Raw genomic sequence first — 25,290 nt, 5'->3', positions numbered from 1 at the left:
AGATGTCTTTTAAAAGTCAGATAGTTTTTAATTTCGGAGGTGGACCTCAGAGTCTGGGCATTTCCACCCCAGGTCCTTATACACCCCCTGCCCAGTCCCTTAGATCCCCTAAGGGGGTCAAGTATCAACCCCCCTTTAAGAAACCTTGGGCTCCCAAGATATCTTTTAAAAGTCATATAGTTGCTTATTGCCTTGACATCTGATGGGAGGGTGTTCCACAGGGTGGGCGCCACCACCAAGAAGGCCCTCATATGCCCAGCTGTTCTTTGTCAACAACAAATTGTCGCTGTTTTTCTGCTGAACATATGCTATATGGTAATTTATGGACCTAATAGGTATCCAAAGCCATTTGCACTTGTTGCCATGCAAACAGTCCATGCATAATGTAGGCACCACACACACACACACACACACACACACAGTATATGGTGATATTTTAGGGAGGTTGTGGACTCTCCTTTTTTTTTGGAGGTTTCTAAGCAGAAGTTGGCTGGCCATCTGTCCCCTGGGTGCTGTGGTTGAAATTCCTGCATTGCAGGGGGTTGGACTGGATAACCCTCAGATAGTGTCCCTTCCACCACTATGATTCTATGAAATCTGAGTCGAGCGGAGGCTGAATTTTGACTGCAACCTGAAGGGTTTACAGAAGACTTTGGGCTGGAAGTCCTGACCAACCTGGGCTGCAGCATTAAGCAGTATTTAAGAGCTTGCAACATGGGAACATGTGATATATAGTAGGATGGGTATTTTCATTTTATTTTATAGAAGTCTAAAGGATCCAATTTTCCACATGAAATAATATGAGTTTTTTATTTTATTTATTAAATTATATATTTTATATTATTAAGATCTAAAGGGTCCTCTTTTCCACATGAAATAAGGTGGGTATTTTTTTGATACTATATTACATTATATGTTCTATTTTATTGAAATCTAAAGGATCCTATTTTCCACACGAAATAAGGTGGGTATTTTTATTTTATTTATATTCCATTATATTATATTCCATTATATATTTTATTTTAGATTTCAATAAAATCTCTTTTCCACATGAAACAAGGCGGGCATTTTTATTTTATCATTTTATCGTTTATCACTTTTCCCACATGCAATAAAGGCAGATTCGAACTCCACCTGCCTCCACTTCTGCCCCAACCTCTCCCACTCTGGACCAGCTGGAACCGGAACCTCCGGCCTCTCCACAACGGGCCACTCTGCCTCTTCCTCTCTTCACTAGCTCTACGTTGGCTGGGCGGCGCGGGTGACGTCGTCAAAGCGCGACGCACGCACGGCGGGCGGGCGAAAGCGTCGTCGGGCCGCTGATATATTACGCCGTCAACGCCCCGCTCGCTCGCTCTGTGACGAGAGGCTCGCGAGAAGAGGGCGCGGCCGACGCCAGTTCTCTCGGGTCGCCGTCATGACGGGGCGCAAGTTTCCCAAGGAGAAGAAGCGGCACCGCTCCCGCCTGGGCTGCCTGGACGAAGAAGGCGGAGGCACCGAGAGGAAACGCCGGAGCATCGAGCCGCTTCAAGGCCTGGCCGAGGTAACCGCCGCCTGGGCCGCCCTGAGGGAAGGCGGAGCCGGGCTGGTATGCGCGTGCGCAAGGTGCCTTGGCGGCCACGCCCCCCGCGCGCTTCTTATAGTTGTTTTCTAAAAGCACTGGGAGTGGACCTTTTAGTATTTGTAAAGCACAGCTTACGTGGATGGCACTTCTTCTTCTTCTTATTATTACTATTTTATATTATGTTTGGATTCAGCTTCATGAGATTTTTGAAGCAACGTCCCCCATATTCCTGGACTTGTGTCCATTTGCTATGAACAGCTGTTCCGTTTACTTGTTTGCGACCCAGTTTTCGTCCTAGAGTAACCCAGCTTTATACAGAATCTGTTGCAGCACATCACAAGGTGGAAACCCAAAATGGGGGGGGGGAGCTTTACAAAAATCAAATAAGAACTACCAAAAACGTTTATATTCAAAATTTGAATAGTGGTGGTAAAATTATGAATTGCTTTGATCAATTTGACTAACAGCCTAGCAAGGTTAACATTTTTGTCTTCAACTAACTATTATTAATAATAATAAAAAAATAATAATATATTTATACCCCGCCCATCTGGGGGTGTTTCCCCAGCCCGTCTGGACAGCTTAACTGTGGAGCATAATCATCCCCATGTTTGTTTTTTACTCCAGTAACTTCTAATCACAAACGTGACTACGCTTCTCAATATGGTTCTGCTTTTAGCTGTCCTGATTAAGAGCCACTGACAGACCTAACTTGCATCATGAATTTGTTAAAAGTTTTTTTTAAGTTAGAAGGCATCACTATTTTTTGCAAGGAAGTTATTAGTACATTAATTGTATGCTACATTAACATTCTTAAGATCTGGTGTTAGGGAGCGGCTTTCTGACCACTCCTATGCATGTTTACTTTGAATTAAGGCTTACTCCCAAGTAGGTTTGCAACTTTAAAAATATGATCCAGATACTCCAATTTCACAGCCATGAATTCACAAGGTGTCCACAGGCCAGACTGCTATATCTTGAGTTCAACTCTTGCCTGTAATTCTGATGACAGTACCAGCCTGCCTTACAGGGCTGGTGTGAGAAGAACAGAGATAGTAACCAAAGTGCTTTGAATGTGTTGTTTCATCCCCCCTGCCCCCCCGAACATATTCTCAGTTCCTTTTACTGGGTGGCATAATATTTTGAGAGATAACTATCCTGGTGGATTTCCTTTTGCAGCATTCACCTGTAAACTTCTTTGCTAACTATATGATCTTTCAAGTACAGGGGTACCTCGGGTTACATATGCTTCAGGTTACTTACGCTTCAGGTTACAGACTCCGCTAACCCAGAAATAGTACACGGGTTAAGAACTTTGCTTCAGGACGAGAACAGAAATCGTGTGGTGGTGGCGCAGTAGTAGTGGGAGGCCCCATTAGCTAAAGCGGTACTTCAGGTTAAGAACAGTTTCAGGTTAAGAACGGACCTCCGGAACGAATTAAGTACGTAACCAGAGGTACCACTGTAACTTCAAAATGCAAAACTGAACACCAACTTTATGGAGCATCTTAAACATTGCATTTGTATTTTGGACTACAGTATTAGGAGCCTATATAAGAAGCTTCGTTGATTCAGGCTGTAATCCTATATCCTGGGAGTAAGACCCATCTAACCTTGTGGGACTTACTTCTGAGTAGACATGAAATGGCTTGCAGTGTTCCTTCTGTAGTCAAAGCTTAGTTGCCGATATTACGACATAAGCAAGTGTTTTGTGTTGGGTCATGACTGAAACAGTTTTCTGTGTCATCATTTAGGAAACAAAATGTACTTCACAAATTCCAGAAAATGAGGATGTGGAAGAAGAATCCAGTGACCTAGAAGAAGGTGGATTAGATCTCAGCGTGCAATTGAAGCCAGTTAGTTTCTACATCACAGATAAGAAGGAAATGCTTCATCAGTGCTTTTGTATCATAGGAGAGAAGAAAGTGCAGAAAATGCTGCCTGATGTCTTAAAGGTACTGAAATATATCTATTCTGGCAAATTTTGGAGAAAGCTGAACCGTTTCAGCATTTATCAGGAATAGGGAGTGATCTGAATGCTCTGTAACAAAGGTTAAGCCTCTTGCTACATGCTCTGGATTTTATTTATTTATAACCACTCTGATACCATCTAACCCTGCTTCTTCATTCCACAGTTAAAATATGCTCTTATATCAGGATTGAAAAAATATTTCAAAAATTAAAGGTGTGCTGCCCTGTTGGCTCCGTAGAGGTTGCTTAAATTCCATTCAAGTGGGTTTTCAGTAGCTTAACTGCACATAGTGTAATAGTCATTATCCTTCTGTGGACATCTGTACAGTAGAAATTAAACAGTATATATTTATTATAAATTTATTACCCTGACGTGCAGTTGGCTAGCTTTTGAGATAGTAAGGAAACTCTGAAAAGTTTTGGTGCTTCATTGGAAAGGGGACTTTTTTTACGCACTGAAATCCTTAATTTTAATTTGAACATTGCTATGGTTATTTCCTTGATCATTTCTTCTTTTTCTTTAATTATGGCTATGATACTGGATTCAGTTGTACCTTGGTTCTCCAACGGAAACTGTTCTGGAAGTCCGTTCAACTTCCAAAAACATTCAAAAACCAAGGCGCGCCTTCTGATTGGCTGCAGGAGCTCCCTGCACTCAATCGGAAGTCACGGAAGCTGTGTCAGGCATTCAGCTTCCAGAAAACATTCACAAACCAGAACACTCACTTCCGGGTTTGTGGCGTTCGGGAGCCAAAATGTTCGAATTGCAAGGCATTTCAGAACCAAGGTACGACTGTACATGCATAGATTCAATTAAAAATATAAAGGGGTCAGATTTACTTTTTAAGGAGCCATGCTTGCATTTATATTTTAAATATTTATTGAAGGTGTTATTATCATGCTCTTTAACTGTACAGGCTCCCAGAGTTTATATAAGATCAATAAAAATAAGCCTGCCTGCAGACTTACAGCCCACAAGACATGACACAAAAGGGAAAGGGAATAAGGAGGGAAGAGAAAAACCACCACCCATTCTTAAAGTCACATAGTAGTTCCACGTAGTGTGGAAACAGCTCAGGGAGAGAAGGGTAGAATATACAATAACAAACAAACAAACAAACAAACAAACACATACATACATGTGTCACACTACATTGCCATAAAGAGGGAACCTATATCCAAATCTCATGTTTAAATGTTGGCTTTCGCCAACATAACACCATGGCCTGTGTTTCAGAATGGCACAGTTTTCCACGTTGGGACTATCAACTAATTAGAGAATTTTTAGTTGATGCATCTTCTTTTTTAAGGGGTTGGTTAATTGATTATTGCTAAATCAATTTGCAGTTTAAACAACATTTAATGTAGGTATCTTTCTAAGAAACTGAAAGTAGAGTATGATCATTTATAATTTAGTAACTCAGGAATTCCTAAATTCTGTTGTTCAAGAGCACTTCTAATTTGCCCTATTTAATGTATTCGAGAAAGGCTTCTGTGTGCCCTAAGTGCCCTTCTTGCCACAGAAGAGGTAGCACATCAATTCTCTGCATGAGTCACTAGTTAGGGGCTGCATTTTCCCAACCAGAAGGCACACTGAGAAAGTGACTCCCATAGAGAATGGGTTCCTCCACTGGTAAGTGCTACTTATTAGTGTTTAATTTGGGTTAAGTTTTCATTCCCTAAGATAGTGTGTCTCAGCTATCATTAGTTTATGAAACATTGTAATAAACAAAAGCTGCTTCACATTGTTGAAAGGAAACAGGTGAGTCCATTTTCTCTTTGAGTGTTACAGTAGCACACAAGAATTTGAATAGCCGTAAAAATGGGCATGTGCCCTCAAAACCCCACCAATTAAAATGTACTTTTGCCTATTAAAATGGTATTGCACTGATTAATCAACCTAAGCTTTAATTGATTAACTTGTCAATTAAAACTTGCAACTCTATTCAGTGTGTATCCTATGCACTTACAAGCTAGTTTAGCAAGTACTGAGATCAGACTGCTACAAAGGCTTTCAGAGTTTATATATTTGTGTATGTGTGTGTTTTAATAAATACTGTTGTAGAGCCCTCGGAATGAAGCAGGCTGCAAATGTAAATAACCTTAATTACTGTGGCATATGGAATAATGTAGTATATAATTATAGCATTTCCACAGGGATGTTGAAATTTTTCTTTAATTGGACATAACACCATCAGAGATGAGTGTGGCAGCCTGGCAGTTTATAAATAAGTAATTTATAATTAAAAAAGAACACTACTCCCAACAGACTTAAGACATCCTTGCTTGAAAATAAAGCAACTTGAAGTTGGGGGCAGGCAGGATTTAAAAATAAAGTAAAAACCACACAATAAGAATTCTGGCTATTTATAAGAATATAATAGAATGCTCCAGTTGGCAAGAAAAGCACGTATGTTCATTTTTATGATATACTAATCTTGTCTCAACATTTCTGGAGAAAAAGGATTTTGTAAAATTTGGACTGGGAACAGAAACGCTCCCTTAACCATGCTGTTTTTCTTGTAGTTCATCTCTAGGGTTGCAGAGCAGATTCCATAGCAACACTTTGCCTGCCAGCTACACTGAGCTCCTCTTCCACTGCAGACACCAGGTCTGGCCTAATACATTTTGGCACCTGAGGAAAACTACAAAACGGCACCTCCCCCCTCCAGGGCAGAGAGGCTGCTGTATAGGCAGCATAGCAGGGCTACAGAGAGAGCAGATCTGGCCTCCAAGGAATGTGCCACGGCCATTGCTGTTACTGCGGCAGCGGGCCATGCATTGCTTGGAAGCTACACATACCACATACCCTCTCAACATTTCTCAAGTGAAAACAGGGATGTCCTAGTAATATTAATATCAATTTACAGTGGTACCTCGCAAGACGAATGCCTCGCAAGACAAAAAACTCGCTAGACGAAAGGTTTTTCCGTTTGCGATTTGCCTCGCAAGACGAATTTCCCTATGGGCTTGCTTCGCAAGACGAAAACGTTTTGCGACTTTGTTAAACCGTTAAAACCGTGCTTCGCAAGACGAAAAATTCGCTAGACGGCAAAACTTGCGGAACGAATTAATTTCGTCTTGCGAGGCACCACTGTATTTATACCCCATCCATCTGACTGGGTTGCCCCAGCCACTCTGGGTGGCTTCCAACATATATAAAACATTAAACATTAAAAAAACCCTTCCCTATACAGGGTTGCCTTTAGATGCCTTCCAAGGGTGTATGTATATCTCCTTGGCTCGGGTTCACATAACTCCAGTACCTTCCAACATTTCTCCGATGAAAATAGGAATGTCCCAAGGGAAAACAGGACAGATCTAATCAGAAACCAGGGTGGCTTCTCTAAATCTGGGACTGGTCCTGGAAAATAGGGACACTTGGAGGGTTTGCTACCACCTGAGGGAGTTGACCCACCTTGCCTCATGGGTGGGCTGGCCCTGGTAGACTCCATAGAGCAGCCTTGGAAATGTTGCTACCTCCCAAATGTTTTAGTTAGTCCTTGTTCTCCCATGTTCCCATGCTGCCATGTTCATGGCTTTAAAAGCCTGTGAAGAGAAATTTGTAGGAACTTCTCAGCCTAGTGGCTGTTTACAAGTCTACCATAGATATGGGATTATGTAGAATCTTGACTCCATCAGGCAAGGAGTTCGGGAAGATGGGAATTGACGGAAATGCTAAAAAACACTGTTAACTCAGTCAGATTTTTGTTGTATGTAGCCAGTGTCTATTACAATATAAATCTCTCTCTCACACACAGAAAGACAATTCATTTCAAATTTTAGAACTGCAAATGATTGAAACTTAAAATTTTAACACTCCCCAGATAATTTAGATTTTTAAAAATCTCCTTGGCAGAGTCAACACTGCTTTGGATCTATAACGTAGCCCATAGCTCTACATGTGCAGGTAGTGAGAATGTTATCCTTTAGATTACAAAGTTGTATACATCAGCTTGCAGCCCTATGTTTTTGAAATAATCTGATTGACCTTCTTAAAAAAACTTTGAATAGAGGAATCTTCCTAGGTGGATTTTATAGGGGCAATAAAAAATACAACACACAATGTCTTTAATCTGGCCTGATCAACATACACAAAGATGGTCATATGTTGGCTTATTAAATAATTTACTGGTCAGCTGTTCTGTGGACATAGTTCAAAATCTGAACTGGGTAAATGCATGTCTAATGGGGGGGGGGATTAGTTCCTGCAGGAAAATAACACTTTTTGTGATCAGATGCAATTTTAATGTACCAGAATGAAGACTTGGAATTCTTTACATGTTCAAAATCCATTTAGGCATCTTTAGCAGAAATTGCATCATGGGTCTCTTGCTAGGAAATATCAACCAGTTGGCTGTGCCCACTTTAGTGCTGCAGACCTGGGAAGGTTGGTCATACGTCAATATGTTTCTGCAAAAAATGAGCTGCTACTCTTATTGGTGATGCCGATCAATTGAGTCAAAGGCAAATGAGGGATTAATAAATGTGACATACTGCTTTTTTGAGGGACCACTAACAGCTGGATAAGGTAATTCAAAACAGAACATTGATCTGCAATGCTATGCTTCTTGGAAAAGCCAGCCTGCATCGGGGAAGGAGCCTGGTACTCCATTGTTCTAACTTCTCAGATCTTCTCAGGAACATCAACAAAACTTACTGGTTGAATTTTATTTTCTCTTCACTTAACTCTTCCAAAAAAATAAAGAAAAGGGAAGCACATTTTAATAAATTATACAAGAGTTTGAAGTGGATTTAAATCTTAGGGTAAGGGAAACCTTGGTTAGCCTTAATCACAGTTAATTTGATGCTGGCAAATGATAAAATTTAATTCCAGGAAGGGGTAGTATTACAGGAAAGTGTGTTTCCAAGGCTGGTGCCTCATAACACTTGTTACATTATATCTGTATTAGCCCCGTTTCTCATAATTAAGGTTTAAACTACCTGTATAATTCTTCACGGGCTGGTCCACTAAAATTCTCTGTTAAGTGTAAAGTACGAACAAGAAGTCTTCTGAATGATTTTTATGAAAAAGAATGTATTAAAGGTTTAAGAATCTTATGGCACAAGACTGTTCTTTTGCTGCAGCAGACTTAACACAGTTACCTACCAGGAGTGAAAACATAAGATACCGAAAGCCTTATTAGGGAGAGTGATATTTTTCAGAAAGTTGTATTTCTTCTTCTTCTTTTTATTCAAGCAATACTAATTAGAAACAGTGGCTGGAATACCCATCTCCAACTGCCAGCATTAGGGAATTTGAGAAGTGCCCTTGGGTTGTATTTAATTGTATGACCCCCACTGACAGAAGGCTGTTTGATCCAGCAGAAACGTCCATGAGGTGAAAAAGAGGGGAGAGGTAATTTTTGCAGTTTCTTCCTTTCTCCTGCAATCCCCTGCTGCGCTTGCCACACCGTTCAAAGGGCCCCCCCAGCGCTCTTGAGCAGATTGGGGTATGTGCACAGGGGGCTACCCTTTCTGCCAACATACGCCCCTGCTGGATTAGAATGCCTTCCGTCAGAAGAGAGCACGACTGGCTGCAGTGTCTGCCTTGCAAAACCTAAGAAGAAAGCCAGGGTTCAGATCTGGCATACTTTGCTACTTCCTTAACATTGTCTTTTTGCAAAACCGTCTTAATAAAATTTCTAATTCAGATCATAATGTTTTAAGTTTGGGTTTAGTGTCCAGATTGTATGTACCTGGTTGGGGAGGGCGGGGTACAAATAAAAAACTGATGATGATGATGTTATTATTATGTTGTTGTCTTTATTAAAAAAGAAAGAAAGGTGAAATTCAAACAAGCACTAAGGAGATCACCTGCCACTGAACGGAGTGGTCTCCTCTCTTCCCCAACTTCTCATTTTGGAAGTTTTCCCAACTCTTCCAGAGACAGGACTCCTCCTGTTGGCTCCTGCTAGCTCAACTAGTTGAATCTGGCCCTTAGTGCGTAACTAGTGTTAGAAACTCACATATAAAAGCTAGGTGCCAAACGGCACCTTAAACCAGGATTGCTTGGTTGCAAGTGTCTGATAGTCAGGTGCAAAATGCGCATGGCATCTGGCTAATTGCAGGCACTGTTTATAACTGTCCCACCTCTCTTTCCGTAGGGCTGTTCAATAGAAGAAATCAAAAGGCTTTGTCTTGAACAGTTGGAGCTCCTGTCTGAGAAGAAGTTATTGAGAATTCTTGAAGGTAGGCAATACTGTATCATATTGGAGCTCCTAATGAACACCAAGTACTGTACATGGTTGCTTGATGTAGCAGAGAAGCATGGCAATTACCTAGAGGATGGATCGGAAGAGAAGCTTTGAGCAAATGAGGGCAGTCATGACTTGGAATCCTGTTATAGAGAGACTTAAAATTAATGGCTACAGTGTTCAGAGGAGCTGCTCACAAGAGATCTACTTGTGGTTATATTAGGCTTTCCTTTTTGTTCTGAGGACTGGAAAACCAGCCCCCATAAGCTTTCCATCAGTTATCTACATTAATGAGCATTGTATGATTGTTCTAGGGATGTGGGTGGCGCTGTGGGTTAAACCACAGAGCCTAGGACTTGCCAATCCAAAGGTCGGTGGTTCGAATCCCCACCACGGGGTGAGTTCCCATTGCTCAGTCCCTGCTCCTGCCAACCTAGCAGTTCGAAAGCACGTCAAAGTGCAAGTAGACAAATAGGTACCGCTCCGGCAGGAAGGTAAACGGTGTTTCCGTGTGCTGCTCTGGTTCGCCAAAAGCGGCTTAGTCATGCTGGCCACATGACCCGGAAGCTGTACACCGGCTCCCTCGGCCAAGAAAGCGAGATGAGCGCCGCATCCCCAGGGTCAGTCACGACTGGACCTAATGGTCAGGGGTCACTTTACCTTTACCTATGATCGTGCTTAATTTTTTAAAATAGTTTTATCTCCTCCTTGTTAGTTACCCTTTTAGCTTTAGTGCTGAACTTCTGTTACAGAAGTTGCCCGACACTTTTAAATGTGTTGCTGAATATATGTTCTATCTATAGACTACTCAGAGCTTTAGTATGAGAACAGGTCCTTAAACAGACTCTGTGGCCTGTATTACATATGTGTGTGTATGTGTGTTTGCATAAGAAAAAGGAATACCTGTTTTTTGTACAAATACTACTACAATAGTTTAATATAAATGGCTGTGTTGTAACAGAAGATAGGGTTAATTTTATATTATTCCTTTGGCAAAGACTGGGTGGCATTTTTTTTCTCTTACCCGAGTGACAGAAATTTCCCAGGGAAACCTTTTACATGGATTCTTTTTCCTTGTGGTGAAAGTACTGAGGACTTACTCTGTGTTTGTAATAGTTGTTTGCTTGCAAAGATACCAAGTTAAGCATGGAGGTGCAGAGAAGCAGCCAGACACTTATTGCTGCTCATTGAAGCATCGTATCCCCCCCTACCCCAGGCACTCCAAACAATATAGCCTTGGGACGTGCTATGGTTCCTTATTGCCAGCCATCTTCAAAACTCAGGCCACTGTCTCCCTCACAGACTACAGCTCCAAATGGTTTCTGTTGAGTACCTTAGTCAAGCAGGTGGGCTGTGTCTCTTCATTTGACAGTCATAACAGTATTTACTGATGCATGTATTAATGAGGCAGAAAAATGCTGCCACACTGTATAGCATCTCACATTGACGTTGTATTTCAAGGTGAGAATGAAAATGACTCCGACAGTGATGAAGAGGCTAATGGTGGGGAAGAGAAGACAGCAGTTGAATCTATCAGCCAGTAAGTAATTGTGATGAGCAAATTTAATTTAACTGTCCTCTGAGAGTCTATTTAAAAGTTTGTGCTGACAATTTCGTTTTGAAGTGTTGGTGAAATCCCAGATAAACCCATGGTGAAATCTTGGCTGAACTGCTGCAAAAACTCTGGGGGAAATTTGCAAAACATTAGTGAAATGAAACTTCAGGTGAAACTTTCGTGAACCTTGCTGAGCATTTGTAAAAACCCAGTGAGCCTTGGTGAGATCCCGTTGAAATGTTAGTTAAATTGGCAAAATCTTCTGAAGCCCAAAGTGCCTTGAACAGAGAATCCTAATTGTATCCTCCATCAGATCCTACGGTACAAGGGTATGTATGCAGCTGCTCTTAAATCACGGCATAAAGTAGGAAACACAACCAAATCCAAGACTGTTTGCATACAGGTAACCCCCAATTTGTGGGGGTGGGTTGGTTTGCATTCGGGTAATTGTGCGTGCTGATGGAGCCTGTTCCATGCTCTTCCTGATCTGAAAATGTCACACATGTTCAGGGTCATGCATGCTTTGAACATGTGCAAAATGGGAGTTGCCTGTAATCAGCTTGTTGCCCATCCCATGGCTGCAAATAGGATCTTTTCATTTTAGGTTGGCTGTTAATTGCTAGGGTTAAAATAGCGTGGAGAATTTTGATTCATTTTGTTATGTAATAGGGTTGGGAGAAGTTCTTGGGTTACCAAGCCTCTTTTCGGTGGCTGCTTACGAGTAGCATAGTATGGGTTCTTCTTGGTGGGAATCAACATTTAAATGGCAGTTTTTACAGTTGCCTGGGAGTAAATCCCATTGAGCTCAGTGGGGATTACTTCTGAGTAGAAATGCATGTGATTGTGCTGTCAGTGTGAACAAGATGTACTAAGTGACTCGCATATCAGCTAGTTATTTCGGTTAATACTAAGCATCCAAAAAAGAGCATCTAATCTATGCAACATTTGGCCACAAGATGGCAGAAAATGCATGTGTATTAAACTTAAGAGTTGCGCCATTACATCAAGAAGCCTTTTTATGACAGCATAAGAATTGCTCAGTGACAAAGTGTTTTGGACAGCAGATTGTCTGTATTAGTATGTGTACCTTTCTACCAAAGTGGTTGATCTCAAGCAGGTACCGCATAGTTTCTGCAGCTAGTTTTGCAGTGCACTGTTCAAGGGTCAGAAAACTTGGTACAGCTCATATGTTGAAAACCACCATTTCCATGACCAGTATTTAAAATAAGCTGCATAATTGGAAATCAAGAACTTGTTGTTGAGGCTCTTGCCAAATGAACAATCCTGATTCCTGAACAAAATTTGGCAGGATGACTCCGGACAGCAGGAGCTTTATTATCCTAGAGCAGATATCCTTTGATACATTTTCCTTCTGCAAACCAGATGACTGTGCCAGATCATCCCTGTTTGCCAATGAGCAATACTTGATAACAGCATTATCACTCATTTAGGAGCCGATGTCTTCATCCTGTGGTTGGTTAGGAATGAGGGGTACGAATGCCAGGGACACAATTGCCAGGTTCCTTTTCCTGTAGTGCGCTAGGTCTGTACCGATGCTCAGGGTTGTACACACCTTGCACCAAACAGCTTCAGATATTCTGGATCGGGATAAATAAAATTTTGTGCCAAGGAAGTTTCAGCCTGTCTGCCCAGCCCAGCACCCTGGTGGGGATGCAAACCACTTCCTCCTCATTCATCAAATGATTGATTTGATGAACAAGGAGAGGCCAGTTTGCATCCCCATCAGCTGTGGGAGGAGAGTTTCCTCTTCCGCTCTGCTCATCATGTATTTTCCCAGTGGGTTGGCCAAGGGTGAATATAGCCTTCTGGCCAAAATGCTTGCTGTAGCCTAAATCCAACTTATTTTCCCACATTTGGTGCTCTTTCATGACTCTGCTTCTCATAGGTTTGAAATTTACCTTTGAAACCTTAAAGGCTTGAAGTTTAGTTGCTGTTGTTTTTTTTGAATGGAAGCCAATGTTTCATTCTGAACCCAGTATCAATTTTCTCCTTCATAATCATGAAATGATTGCTGCCCTGCACACACACACACACGCATCTATATGTTCTTTGTAAATGTCTTAATATCTATAATAATTTCATAGGTTTGGGGGTTCAATAGGAAAACTTTACCTTGAGGGCTGAATCTGTAGCAGCACCTGGTACTGAACAGAAGTGAATTGAGATGAGAGGAGCCCATTGGAATATTTGGCAGCTTCCCTATTAAGTTAGTCAAGGAGGCTTGTGGAGACAAATCCAGGGGCAATAGGAAAAAGGTTTCTTCTTTGAGGACAGATAGATTATTTTTCAGGGATCTGGTTAAAAATGAATCGCTTATATATGCACCCCCATTTTAAAAATTATCTTTAATCATAGTTTAGTTACAATACTTAACAGAGGTGGACACACGCCATTAGAGTTAAACCTCTGAAATGTAAGTTAGGATGACACCTTGTAATGTTAAATTTAACTCCTCCCTGCAAGCTGGATGCTTTGATTGTGTGCATATTAACATAATACGTACATTACAAATTTTAGACAAAGTAGCTGAGGTATGAAATTGGTTAGATGAATATAAAATAATTTTATGGCTAAAATGCTCATTAAACTCAACAATTGGACTTGCCTTCCATGATTTTGAAATCCTGTGGAGAGCTGTATCCTGTTTCCTCAAGTGTGTCTTACAGTCTTTCATTTGCTTTCATGCTTTGTATAAAGACAGTTGAACATCATGGCGAGATAGCAGATGAAATGTCATCCTTTTTAGCACTTTCTGAGTTATTTCCCCATCCTTTGAAACAGAAAACAATGTGTCAAATTTTGGTGAGAACGTGTAGAAATAGCTAAACCAGCATCACGCCATCCCACCCCAAAATGTGGGTTCAATTTTTCTGCAGATTGTATAATACGCAAGGCTGTTTTGAAGATTTGCCCTCTTAAGTCTGGGAGTTTGGCTGCACCTTGCGGTTTTGCAGGTTGCATCCTTGCCTTGCTCTTCTCTCTTAATGATCCAGTGGGTTCATGTCTGAAAATACCTTTTCCCCTTTTCTGGCAGAGACTAGATTACTTTTAAAATTAATGATCAGTAGTGTGGTTGTAGTATTAATCTCAGCAATTATAAATACATTGCTGTGCAGCAGCGTCAATGAACACTGTAAGTAGAGTTAGGATCTGCTGTTTTGTGGGGCAGATGCCTAATCCCTCGGCAGGACGTCTGTGCCCAGTTCCCCTATCGTCCACAGGTTTTCTCTGTGTGTTTCTGCAGTTGCCTTACTGGAGAGCTCTTTCCTCCTATTGATGTTTTTCAAGGAACTTGCTTTCCAGATTCTTCCCCTGATAGCAGTGGCATCAACCAAAGATACTTCACAGTTAGGGTCTCTTTTGGTGATGTTCTGTATCTTTCACAAGCACAGATGTTCTCGGGGCTGTTTGGGGGCTGTCTTTTTCTTTCTCGTTCTTCAGCGAGGTTCTTCTTTTGGAAAAACAGCGGTGGCAATTCTGGGGAAATGGACAAGGAATGCATTGCTTTTTGGCACTGTAACTCAGCAGTAAACCACATGCTTTGCATTAAGGTGGTCTTGGGTTTGATCCCAAACATCTACTGGTGATAATCCTGTAGGAAACCTTGTATGAGCCAGTGGTCTGGCTTCGTATAAGGCAGCTCTGGGGATACAATACTGTTAATACAGTGTACTTTCCAAGTTTTCAAAGCATTTAACATAACTTTTATCTCAGTAATACTTACAACTGTCCTGCAAAGCAGATCCCTTATTAATCTTTAGGGGGTGAGCTGTGTGAAATAAACCATGGAGTTCTTGACTGAACCAAGATTTGTACCTGGAACTTGTAGCTCCAACTCTTGTCACCTTAATGCAGCATATCTCTGTAGGTTACCGGCTTGGTCAGACAACTCCAACTACCGTATTTTTTGCCCTATAGGGCGCACCGGCCCATAGAGCACACCTAGTTTTTTTTGGGGGGGGGAAAGAAAAAAAAAATTCTCCCCCAGGCACGGGGTTGGGGCGGGGGAAGCCCGAGCTTCCCCTGACCCCAGCCCCCAGAACAGGCTGCTATTCACAAGCCTTGGGAGCCCACGGGAACTCCCACCGGGCTCCCAGGGCTTGCGGATAGCTTCCTGAAGCCTGGAGAGCGAGAGGGGTCGGTATGCACTGACCCCTCTTGCTCTCCAGGCTTCAGCGAAAGCCTGCATTCGCCCCATAGGAGGCACACACATTCCCCCTTCATTTTTGGAGGGGAAAAAGTGCATCCTATAGGGCGAAAAATACGGTAGGTGGTTCTTCTCATTGGAAGGCAAGAGTTAGGCTGGCATTTCAGAAGAGGATGTTTTCCTTGCCTTAGAACATGTCTAATTTGGATTGCTCCACCACACTGAGGGGGAAAGTAAAATCGGCACTTGTAGGGGGTTTTTTTATGAATTTTTTAACGAATTTTTTTAGTTTGTCATTTTGTCTTTAGGATATATGGTTTATTTACGAATGCATACTGCCTGAGTCCACGATGGAGAGATTAGTTGAATTTTCTTCTCGGGCTTAGTGGAGTTATTTTGCTCTGCCTTTGATAAAAACAAGATCTTGTCACATGGTAGGGGAAATATTGGTATAGCTTTGGTGGTCTGGTGAGTTGTGTATTGGGCTAGCCAGAGATGTTTTCTTGTCCTCAAAACAATGTTTTCTATAACACTCAGTTTCTGTTCTGTTTACTCTTCTTGGGTGCAGTTAAAACTGATTTCTGATTGAGAAAAATTGACATATTCCTATAGTTGTGTCCCCAACTGGGCAGGCACTGCTTACCCTGTAAGTGATATAATTACATTAACTGGACTAGCCCTATATCTTTGGGGAAAGAGCATTACATTCCAGGCAGCCGTATGAAACTTGAGAAGAAAGGAAATTATCAGTACTACTGCCTGAATAAGCAAGGCCTGCTTCACAAAATAAAGCAAACAATGAAATGTGGGGGCACGAGAGTATGCATATGAAATGCTTTTTTTATAAACATAAAAGGTATACTAACTGAAATGTATTCTTGTTTGTTCTCAGGCAAGACAATAGTATAGATTCTACTTCTTCTTTGAAGGAAGACAACAAACTGGAAGCTTTGGACTCAAAGCAAGGTAGGAACTGCAGAAGGCTTTAAACGTTGCCGCCTCTGCGTTTGGCATTCTGAATAGAGCAGTAGCAATAATGTAATGTTACTTGCCTCGAAACAAATGCTCTGGGTCATCTCTGCAAATGAAACAATGATGCATGATAGAATAACTTTCTTTGGAAGATATAATTGAATTTCAGACATTAGGAGCCCCTTCTCTAGCTAGTTGTCAAATGAAACCCAGGAGTTTGTCAGCATTTTGGGCAAGCATGTGGGCTGTGGTTCCCTTTTCTTTCTTTCTTTTTTACATTTTCACTAAACATGACTTTGTGGTGCAAGTTCTTCTTTACATCTTTGGCTGTGGATTATGCTTTTTAGTCATTCTAGACTGTAACGAAGATCGAATCCATCTCTGGGAGTTATTTGTACTTGTTGTCATATTTGATAGGAGTAGTGATCCAATCTAGAGCTCCTGACTTTTCCCCAAACCCATTTCTCCTCTTCTTGATACGTCTTCCCTAGCATACCACCCACCTCTGGCATCTTGTTTTACCATCTGAGCAAGGGGTGGGAGTAAGGTGTTTTTTCCAAAACATACAACGGCCTCTCAGAATCAAGCCGCCTATTTTCATAGCTGTGCCCTCTTTGGAGGTGCCCAAGAGTGTGTGGAGGAATGTTGGGGGGGGGCGTCTTTTATGGGCAGTTTCATGTGGGAAGGCTCAAGCCTTTCCCCTTTGACTCTGGGAGATATAGTGCAATAGGGTCCCAGATTTAGAGCATTGTTTATTTGGTGCAGTATATAGCGGGAGCTCCCATTGCACAAAGTATCCAAGCTTCTGTCAACATGATGGGAAGGAGCTGCTTCTATCGCTCCATACCAAGGGCAGATTTAATCACTACCCATACTGGTGCCCCTGAGTATACCCCTTTACTTCCTTTCGTGTAAGTGAAAGATTGTCCTTTGTTCCTACAAGAAGAAGTGTGGTACTTAAGGAAACTATTGGGATGAGGGCAAAACTCGCACTCCATCTCTGCTGTTCACCCAGGAGGAAGAAGTTTGGAAGAAGAAGAGAGTGGACTTAGGATCACACAGGGAACAAAAGGAGTTGTTTTGTTGGTTGTCTGGGTTTAACCCATCAGCGAAACACCAGCGTGAACCCAAATACTGAGTCCTAATGTATTGTGTGGGTTTGTGCCTGCCATCGTTTTCACCTCTTTGCCTAGTTGTGACAGGCATGCTGCAAGCCATGGGGAAGGATCATTCTGTATCTTATTGCCACAGGAAATATCCCCAGTAATTACTTACAGCTCTTTAGAAAGAAGTGCCCCATTCTTCCTTAAAGATGGTAAAAATAGCTAATAGGGGGAATTGAACTTGATTAAAATGGTCTCATAAGGCAGCCAAGTGATTAGCAGGATGCTGTGACTTTGTGAAGACTGCTTTAAATATTGCTTGTTGCACTCTCTGGAATGACCTCTGAATTGACATGTCTCCTGCAGACTTCCTCTCTTCCTTCTCTGCTATCAGAGGGAATTGATGACTGTTGCAGGTGATTGCTTCTTTGTCCTTTTTATGACTTTATCAGCCACTGGTTTCGTGATGGCTCTGGGCAATGACAACAGTGCTAGTCAGGATGTTAGCTTTTAAAGAGCTTTTTTGAGACTGTGCAGGCATAAATGGTAAAACTTAGCAACTGTTCTTCCACACTGCAGTCTGTGATGCTGAAGATGAAAAGTACGAGAGCCAAGGGGTAAGCAGAAATGAGTGAAAAGTGGTTAAGAAAGAGAAATTAAGTGCCTGGAAATGAATTTCGCAATCCTAGTTGAAAGAATAAATACAAGTTATCAAAATGAAAAAGATAATGAGAAAAATGCCATCAGAGACTTTTATTACTATGTAAAATTACAGCTGCAAAAAAAGGGGGGAAATGAAGCAGTTCAGCTAATTAAACATTTGTTAGGGCAGTAGGGCTATGTGATTATTGTGCATTGTACTTCCATGGAGATTTCAACTCTGTAGAGAGCCCAGGCTGATTGTACCTTTAAGCCTGGTTTAGGTAACTTCTTATTCTCCAGCAGAAGGATAAATGATTTCTATAAAAAATAGTTTTGTCTCATTCCCTCGGGTCAGTGCCCTTTCACTTGGATCCGTTGGCCTTTGGCAATAGGAGAGGAGTGTGCTGGAACATTGCTTCTGAACTTTGAACCAGCCTTATTCCGTTGAGAATGTACTCTCGCTTTGGAGATGTTCTGTTCACTTGAACAATGCATTAAGTAAATATGGACTAGTGCCCTGAAGCAAAGCAAAAGAATTTCCATTCCTTAATCCTATTGATTCCCATTTCTTTGATCTTTCACACACTTCTCTAGCAAGTTAAAAGCAGTCGGAAGATGTTTTGAGTTCATGCCTGCCTTATTGTAGGCAATGTGTGGTGAAGAGTAAAAACAACGCCTTGCGGATCAAAGTTCGCTATTTGATTGTTTTTGAGAACTGCTCCTCAGAAGACTGTGGTGATGACATATTTTGCATAAGTTTCTAACAGCAGCTTTTAAAACCATTGTTTCATAGGTCTTGGTAGACTTGTCAGAGGAACAAGAAACCCCAACTGTGGCCGTTTGACTTAGAGTTTTATAGCCTTGACCATCTCCCTCATAATTAGACTAATGTAATCTAACTTCTTTCACCTTTTGTTGTTGTGTGCATTTTAAAGCTCATCAGATCAATGCTGTGTTCAGTTGATCTGATTTTGCAAACATACAGCATACTTAATAACTCTTAAGTTGGTCAGGCTCTTATGCAATAATATAGTACACAATTAAAGGTTAGCTTGGCTTTGTTCTCACATTTTCTTGAATCAGTTGTGTTATTCTGTATGTGTTTTTTAAAAGCATGGGTTTTGCTGATTTCCTCATAATATATTTACAGGCTACAATTGTCTATGTATATTTCTAATATTTGTAAAACTGCTACATGTGGAATGGTTTACTTTCTAGTTACTTTATGGAAAGCTGCCTCCTATTTTGCAGAGGAAGAACATTTATTATACATTTCTCTTAGTGTTCGGTATTGATTTTTCTTCCCCCTCCAGATACCAGTTATATCATAAAAAGTCAAAGAAAATATGCTTTTCTAAAGATTTTCTTCCTTGCTCATAAACACATGACCCATACACACACAAAGAAAGTTGCGATATTTCTTTCTAAAAAGATTTAAAAGCCAGGCTAGAATTTCTAAAGCCTTTCCTCCTACTTTTGTCTTGAGAGGAAAACTAGTCTTCCTTCAACTCATTTTGGAACCAGCACAGATTAATTTCAGTAGTATGTATTCTGCTGCTCAGTCTTTGTAGAGGACTTGCTGAGAATGGAAAGTACCCAGTATAAAGATCAAGCAGAGAATATTGCCTTTTATGTGTATGGAGAGGTTTTTACTACTCCATCCCATTTTCCAAAATAAACCCTCACATCCATGTAGCTAGCCTTGTGATACAGTATACTATTATAGCCAAAGGCGCTGAAATATTTAACAGCACAGCAACACGCCTCTAGAATCTAGAAACTTTCATGATAAGCAGAGGCCAGCACATGTATTTCTAGTTCTTCGTTTTCATTCTCATTATAAGGCCAAAGAATGGTGAATAATCCTCTTGGGACTTTTGCAAAAATGAAACTTTGCCTATTAGCAATTTGTGAAAAGCCTGGCAGTATCAGCAATACAATTCTGTTGCCAGATATGGTATGGGCACATTACAAATCTATGACATTCTGGGTGCTGTGGGAGTCTTGGCAGACAGACATTGTTGCATAATTTCTCTGGATCATGGTTCTTGTTTATGACTTAGTGGTTGCCAACCATTCATGCAAGTGTCCGAGGTCAAGATCAAAGTATGGGATTGGGCTGTTCAGTTCCCTGAACCAAGATCCCTCTCTCTCAGTCCTCACCATGCGTCTTTGTCTCACCATCTCCTCCTCATGATCCATCCCACAAAAGGTCTCTGTGCACTACAAATGAGGGACATCTTTGCAGCACACAGATGCACATTGTGGTCTGAATTGCAGCCCCATGCACCTGCTCCATTGGTGACCAAGGAGTAGGCAGTTAGTGGCGGGGGGCTCAGTTTGTGATGCATGGAGCCCTTCCTGGAAATACATGGAGTTCATTCATTGGATGGAAGGAGAATGAACCCTGATACCCCTAGAACAAGGTCCACAGGACCCCTGATTCTTCCCCAAAATGCCATGGATCCCTGCTGCACCTGCTACTTACAACATACTTGCTGCAACTGATGGTTATAAAAGGCTGGAGTAACCTGCTTCCAGATTCTTAGGGGCTACTTCATTCTGCACAAAGTGGCTCAGGGTTCAGAACTATCCACCCTGTAATAAAAGTTGGCATCATCTATCTTCACAGTGACAAAGCAGAAGATATTGGATGGAGCCATTGCCATTGCCTTTTTGTAGATGGGGGAGCTAAAGAAATTAATGTGGTTCCTGAAAAATCCCTGGGGGAACAAGCAGATGGGCGGTGGCATTTTGCTTTTCCCTAACAGATATGTTAGGAATATAGTAAAAGTCATGTGAAATGTCCAGAGAATCCATTCTTTCTGTGCAGCTGATTGTATCCCATCTTGATTAAAATTTGAGAGTCAAATCAACCACGTCTAATTTTAAGGATACCAAGGTTTAATTTTTTGTTATCTGATTAACCAGCATTCCCTTTATAAACAGAGCTTTACTAGGGCTGGGGTTGTTTGATCCCCGGGAACCGCAATTCAGAGGCTGCTTTGTATTGGTTTCCAGTATATCAGTGACTGTGGTGCTGATGAGCAATAGTACCAGATCAATAACACTTCAAGCCTTGGAGATTTGAAAGGAGAGGGTAGAAGAGGGGAAACTGCTAAGTTCTGCAAAAGCCATCCAGTAAAAGAAAATATTTGGGACCAAGTGGGGAAGGGCTAATTAAAAACCAGAATCTCCAAGAAGAAAATGACAGAAGAGTATTGATAAACACGTTAATTATTTCAGAGTGTTCTAATCTACTGCTATCCTTTTATTATCATAAATGGCATATAGGAGCTCTCAAATGAATGCCGTGTTACTTTAGACTTTTCAGAGTGAGCTGAAAAGCTATCTTGTGTTTTAATCCACACATCAATTTAAAACTCTTGAGGTTTCATTGATAATTGTGGCGGCTATTAGTGACATTTATATTGTAGGCAGAATGGATAAAAATGGGCAAGTGTAAACCTTCAGCCTAACCAACTCCAAATCTGTGTATCAAGGCCTTAAACTGTAAGGCTTACAGAGAATGCACACATTCCAGAGGAACGTAATGCCATGGCCTCCTGCAGTAAATTGTGCAAATGAACAGTTGTGTGTTTTATCACTTTGCTGTTGCCAGGCTGCGTGTAAATTCTTGACAAGGTTTTCTCATTGTCTCTTTAAAAACATTGCACATAAAGAATCTCCCAAAGAGCAACATATTGATCTTTACCATAATAGGCCATATGTCCTTTAAGAGGTACCAATGGTTAAGTAGTCTTCGAATCCAGCTTTTTAATATAGGTAGTGAATTCTGAATTTTGCCTAGGCTATAATTGTCGGTTGGGATGTGTCACAGCGAATGTGTTATGCCTCCATACATTGAACAAGGGCTGGTTCATACATTTAAAGTATTTTCTCTGCTGTTCAGCAAAAAGAAGGGGGAAAGCTCATTGAATGGCTTACAGATACCCATAAATCCCTGCCTTCAAGCTTCAGTCTAAAGGACACAACTAAAAAAGGAAAGGTATTGGGAGGGAGGAGGAAAAAAGGAAACCTGAGCAGTACTTAGTTGTAGAACTCTTGAAATGGCCACCTGGAATGGAGAGCATTCAAGGAGAGAGGAGGAGCTGAATGTTGCTGATGGCTCAGCTGTTGATGGAGAGGTTCTGAAGTCCCATTTCTCCTCTACCGTAGCCTGATGACACGGTTGCTTCTAGGTGCATGTGTGTCATTTGACGTGTCCTCATTTGCATATGTGTGTGTGCGCGCGCCAGTCCTTGATAGATCAGTTCCATAGATTTGATACAATTCACTTTCAGTAATTTTTTGATAGTCACACCCCGGATTTTATGTTCCTCAAGGAAATACACATGCCATTTTGTAATAAACAGCTTATTAAAAGTTCATCTAAGGTGCTATCAGACACATTTCTCCATAGCAAATAAGTTTAACACTTTTTGCATTTTGTAATGGCTTATTGTGCATTTAACAAATATAAGTTTTAATGGAGAACCTCCAGAGATAAATGATCACATGTACATAGTACCTGAGGACAAGATGTCAAAAGAAATATATGCTTTATTATGAGTATTTGTCATGTCAGATTCAAACTTGTTTCCTTGCATCATGTTCTGTTACATTTTCCTAAAGACCATTGCCTGGGTCCAGAGAAAGGGAACCCTAGTTCTGTGCACCTCAGGGAGTTTGGGGCTTGTGTTTCTAGAACCCTAGTTCACCATCTTCCATGATTTATTTTCCCTTGGAACTGCTGGGATTTCAAAAGCCCAGTGAACTACTGCAGAATGCAGCTTTGGCATTCAAAGGGCCTTTTCAAATTTTCAAACCTTGAGGTCATGTCCAAAGTAGTTCTTTGGATCCCAGCCCATGTTTTTAATCATAATTGAACAAATAGGAACGCTGTAATTGTTTTTGAGATAACTTAAATTGAAACACTTCATTAAAAGTCTTTGCACAGATATCTCTTAATAAGTGTATTGCCACGCTGATATCCGTACCCTCATTTTATTTTGTTGCAATGTACACGAGAATTTTAGGAGTATTTTTAAACTGCACTTCAGGAATTAAATTCACTTCTAAAATAATAAACAGCAGTCAGCCCCAAAGGCTCCCCACATCAACTTTCATTTTGTAATGCAGAGGCGTCCTTGTGATATAAAACCTTATGACATTTTAATTAGGAAAATAGATCATGCAATTCCATACGATGGAATAAATTTTCCAAGCGCTGCTGCTCTGGTCTACTGCATGTTCTCCTAAATTGGAATAAAAATGCATTAAAACTTGTCTAAATTAGATCAGTCTTAAAGCTGGGGGAGGGGAGGAAAGAGAGAAACTGTTGATTTTAATTTATAGATGACCTTTCCTATACCTTAAATCTATGCAAAGGAGTATTTGTATGCAGAGGAAATGTTTCACAAGATGAAAAGCCAATTTTATTTTATTTTTAAAGGGCTTCTGAATTCTTCTTTTCTGTTAATTTTGTGTTACAGGCAAAGGAGAAGACAGCGATGTTCTCAGCATCAACGCAGATGCGTACGACAGTGACATTGAAGGCCCATGCAATGAGGAAGATAATTCAGATGGGCTGGAAAGGACTGTCAGAAGTGGAGATGGTCCAATAGACGACCTCCAGAAGGACATTGAGAAAAGCGTGAATGAGATCCTGGGGCTTGCAGAATCCTCCCCAAAGGAGCCAAAGGCAGCAACTTTGGCGGTTCCTCCAACAGATGATGTCCAGCCATCAGCACAGCAGCTGGAACTCCTGGAGCTTGAGATGCGAGCCAGGGCTATTAAGGCTCTCATGAAAGCCGGAGATGTAAAAAAATAGCCCCAGGGCTGTTTCATTTGCAAGATGTCTGCATTTGTTCTGATGGGTGTGATGTCGGCTCCCTTCAGTGCTAAAATATATTTGAACCGGTTTTGACATTCCTCATTCGAGCCCTTTGTGTATCGTGACCCATGGCTGAAGAAGTTGGCAGCAGTTTGTCACTGCCATCAGAACTGTGTGACTCTTGCACAAGTGGAGAGGCTTGACGCTGTTTGACTCAACTGGCCATTTTCTCTCTTTGTGTTGGATTTCCCCCCTTCCCTCCCACCGCCCTCAACACGAATTGGGAAATGGTTGTAGATCATATGCATCTCTTGCTAAATCCCGGTGCTTTGCAGAATAATTGGGGAACAATGTAAGGCCTTCTTAGGGCTTACTTCAGCATTCTGCGGAGGTTCAGTTGGGGAGAAAGAAACAGACCACCGCTCCTTAGAGATGGAGGCCTATCAGGCATGTATATTGAGAAATCCCTTGCACCAGCAGTTGAGACCCAGATTGCTTGTTTTCGTTGGGTTCAGTTTATGAGCAAAATATTGTATGCCCTATGCCAAGGGAGCCAAGACGGTAGTGCAGTCTGTGGAGCCCTTAATAGGTCTTGGCAGCTTCTGGTGCCAGCCCATGTGCATTCATAATCTGTATAGTTTGAAACAATACAGTTACTGTCTCTCTTAATTTTTAGTGAGTTTAAGTAATGATGTGGGTGCATCCTAAAACACACTCTTTAAAACGAATTTCTGGTGCTTGACTGTAGTTATGTGTGTAGTGTCCAGCTTTCCAGGACATGTTACAAGTTCATTTTTAATCCCTTAAGTGCATTGTTAATGTTAAGTTATAGACTTAATATGTTTAAATGTAATTTGTAAACTCAGCCTAGGAAGACCCTTTCCTAGGACTAGATAGGACGTTTTGACAATGCAAAAGTAGATATTTATATGCAGTTGGGGTAGTTGTTACACGTGTCTATCCTGTACGTTATGAAGCAAAGCGACTAAGACTTAAAATGTCGGTGTCCTGAGGTTTTGTTTTGAAGTAAGTCTGTACTGATTGCAGGGGGAAAAAGACATTTAAAAATTTATGACTCCTTATTCAGGGTGCAAGGCACACCAATACCTGCTGCTTTGAAAACGGCCAAAAAGTGTGGGAGATCAACATGTATTAATAAATACATTTGACTATACATTTCAGTGCATGCTCAGGTTGATTAATTTTTTTAAAAAATGGGTGGAAGTACCAGCAGGTTGCATGGTGTGGCATAGCAGAGGCTGGCTGGCTAGTGACTGCTGGT

General features: G+C 41.2%; 2 protein-coding genes across 3 annotated transcripts in view; one reads left to right on the top strand and one right to left on the bottom strand.

Moving 5' to 3' along the window:
- The window catches only part of IFT74 (intraflagellar transport 74), a 247,745-nt gene that overhangs the window by 83,600 nt on the left and 138,855 nt on the right, over window positions 1-25,290 (bottom strand). The window lies entirely within an intron of this gene.
- Window positions 1,134-25,212, top strand: CAAP1 (caspase activity and apoptosis inhibitor 1). 2 transcript variants are annotated; one of them, XM_081176897.1, is made up of 7 exons: window positions 1,134-1,543; window positions 3,319-3,519; window positions 9,643-9,727; window positions 11,194-11,272; window positions 16,348-16,421; window positions 18,110-18,147; window positions 23,668-24,028. In XM_081176897.1, exons 1-7 carry the CDS (start codon window positions 1,418-1,420, stop codon window positions 23,797-23,799), a joined length of 735 nt encoding a protein of 244 aa, XP_081033023.1. In that variant the 5' UTR covers window positions 1,134-1,417; the 3' UTR covers window positions 23,800-24,028. The 2 variants fall into 2 exon arrangements, with proteins under 2 accessions (XP_081033023.1, XP_081033022.1); XM_081176896.1 differs by lacking the exon at window positions 18,110-18,147 and having other exon boundaries at window positions 1,287-1,543; window positions 23,668-25,212.

Source organism: Podarcis bocagei (genome assembly GCF_964188305.1).
Source record: "Podarcis bocagei genome assembly, chromosome: 17".
Taxonomy (NCBI): domain Eukaryota; kingdom Metazoa; phylum Chordata; class Lepidosauria; order Squamata; family Lacertidae; genus Podarcis; species Podarcis bocagei.
This window is presented reverse-complemented; position numbering and strand designations above follow the sequence as displayed.

What these genes read in the sequence shown, in the direction of transcription:
- CAAP1 (XM_081176896.1), top strand. Translation starts at nt 1,418, where the DNA reads ATGACGGGGCGCAAGTTTCCCAAGGAGAAGAAGCGGCACCGCTCCCGC. An exon ending in GTTATTGAGAATTCTTGAAG is followed by an intron (nt 9,728 to 11,193) that starts GTAGGCAATACT and finishes TTGTATTTCAAG; the next exon opens with GTGAGAATGAAAATGACTCC. An exon ending in AGCTTTGGACTCAAAGCAAG is followed by an intron (nt 16,422 to 23,667) that starts GTAGGAACTGCA and finishes TTTGTGTTACAG; the next exon opens with GCAAAGGAGAAGACAGCGAT.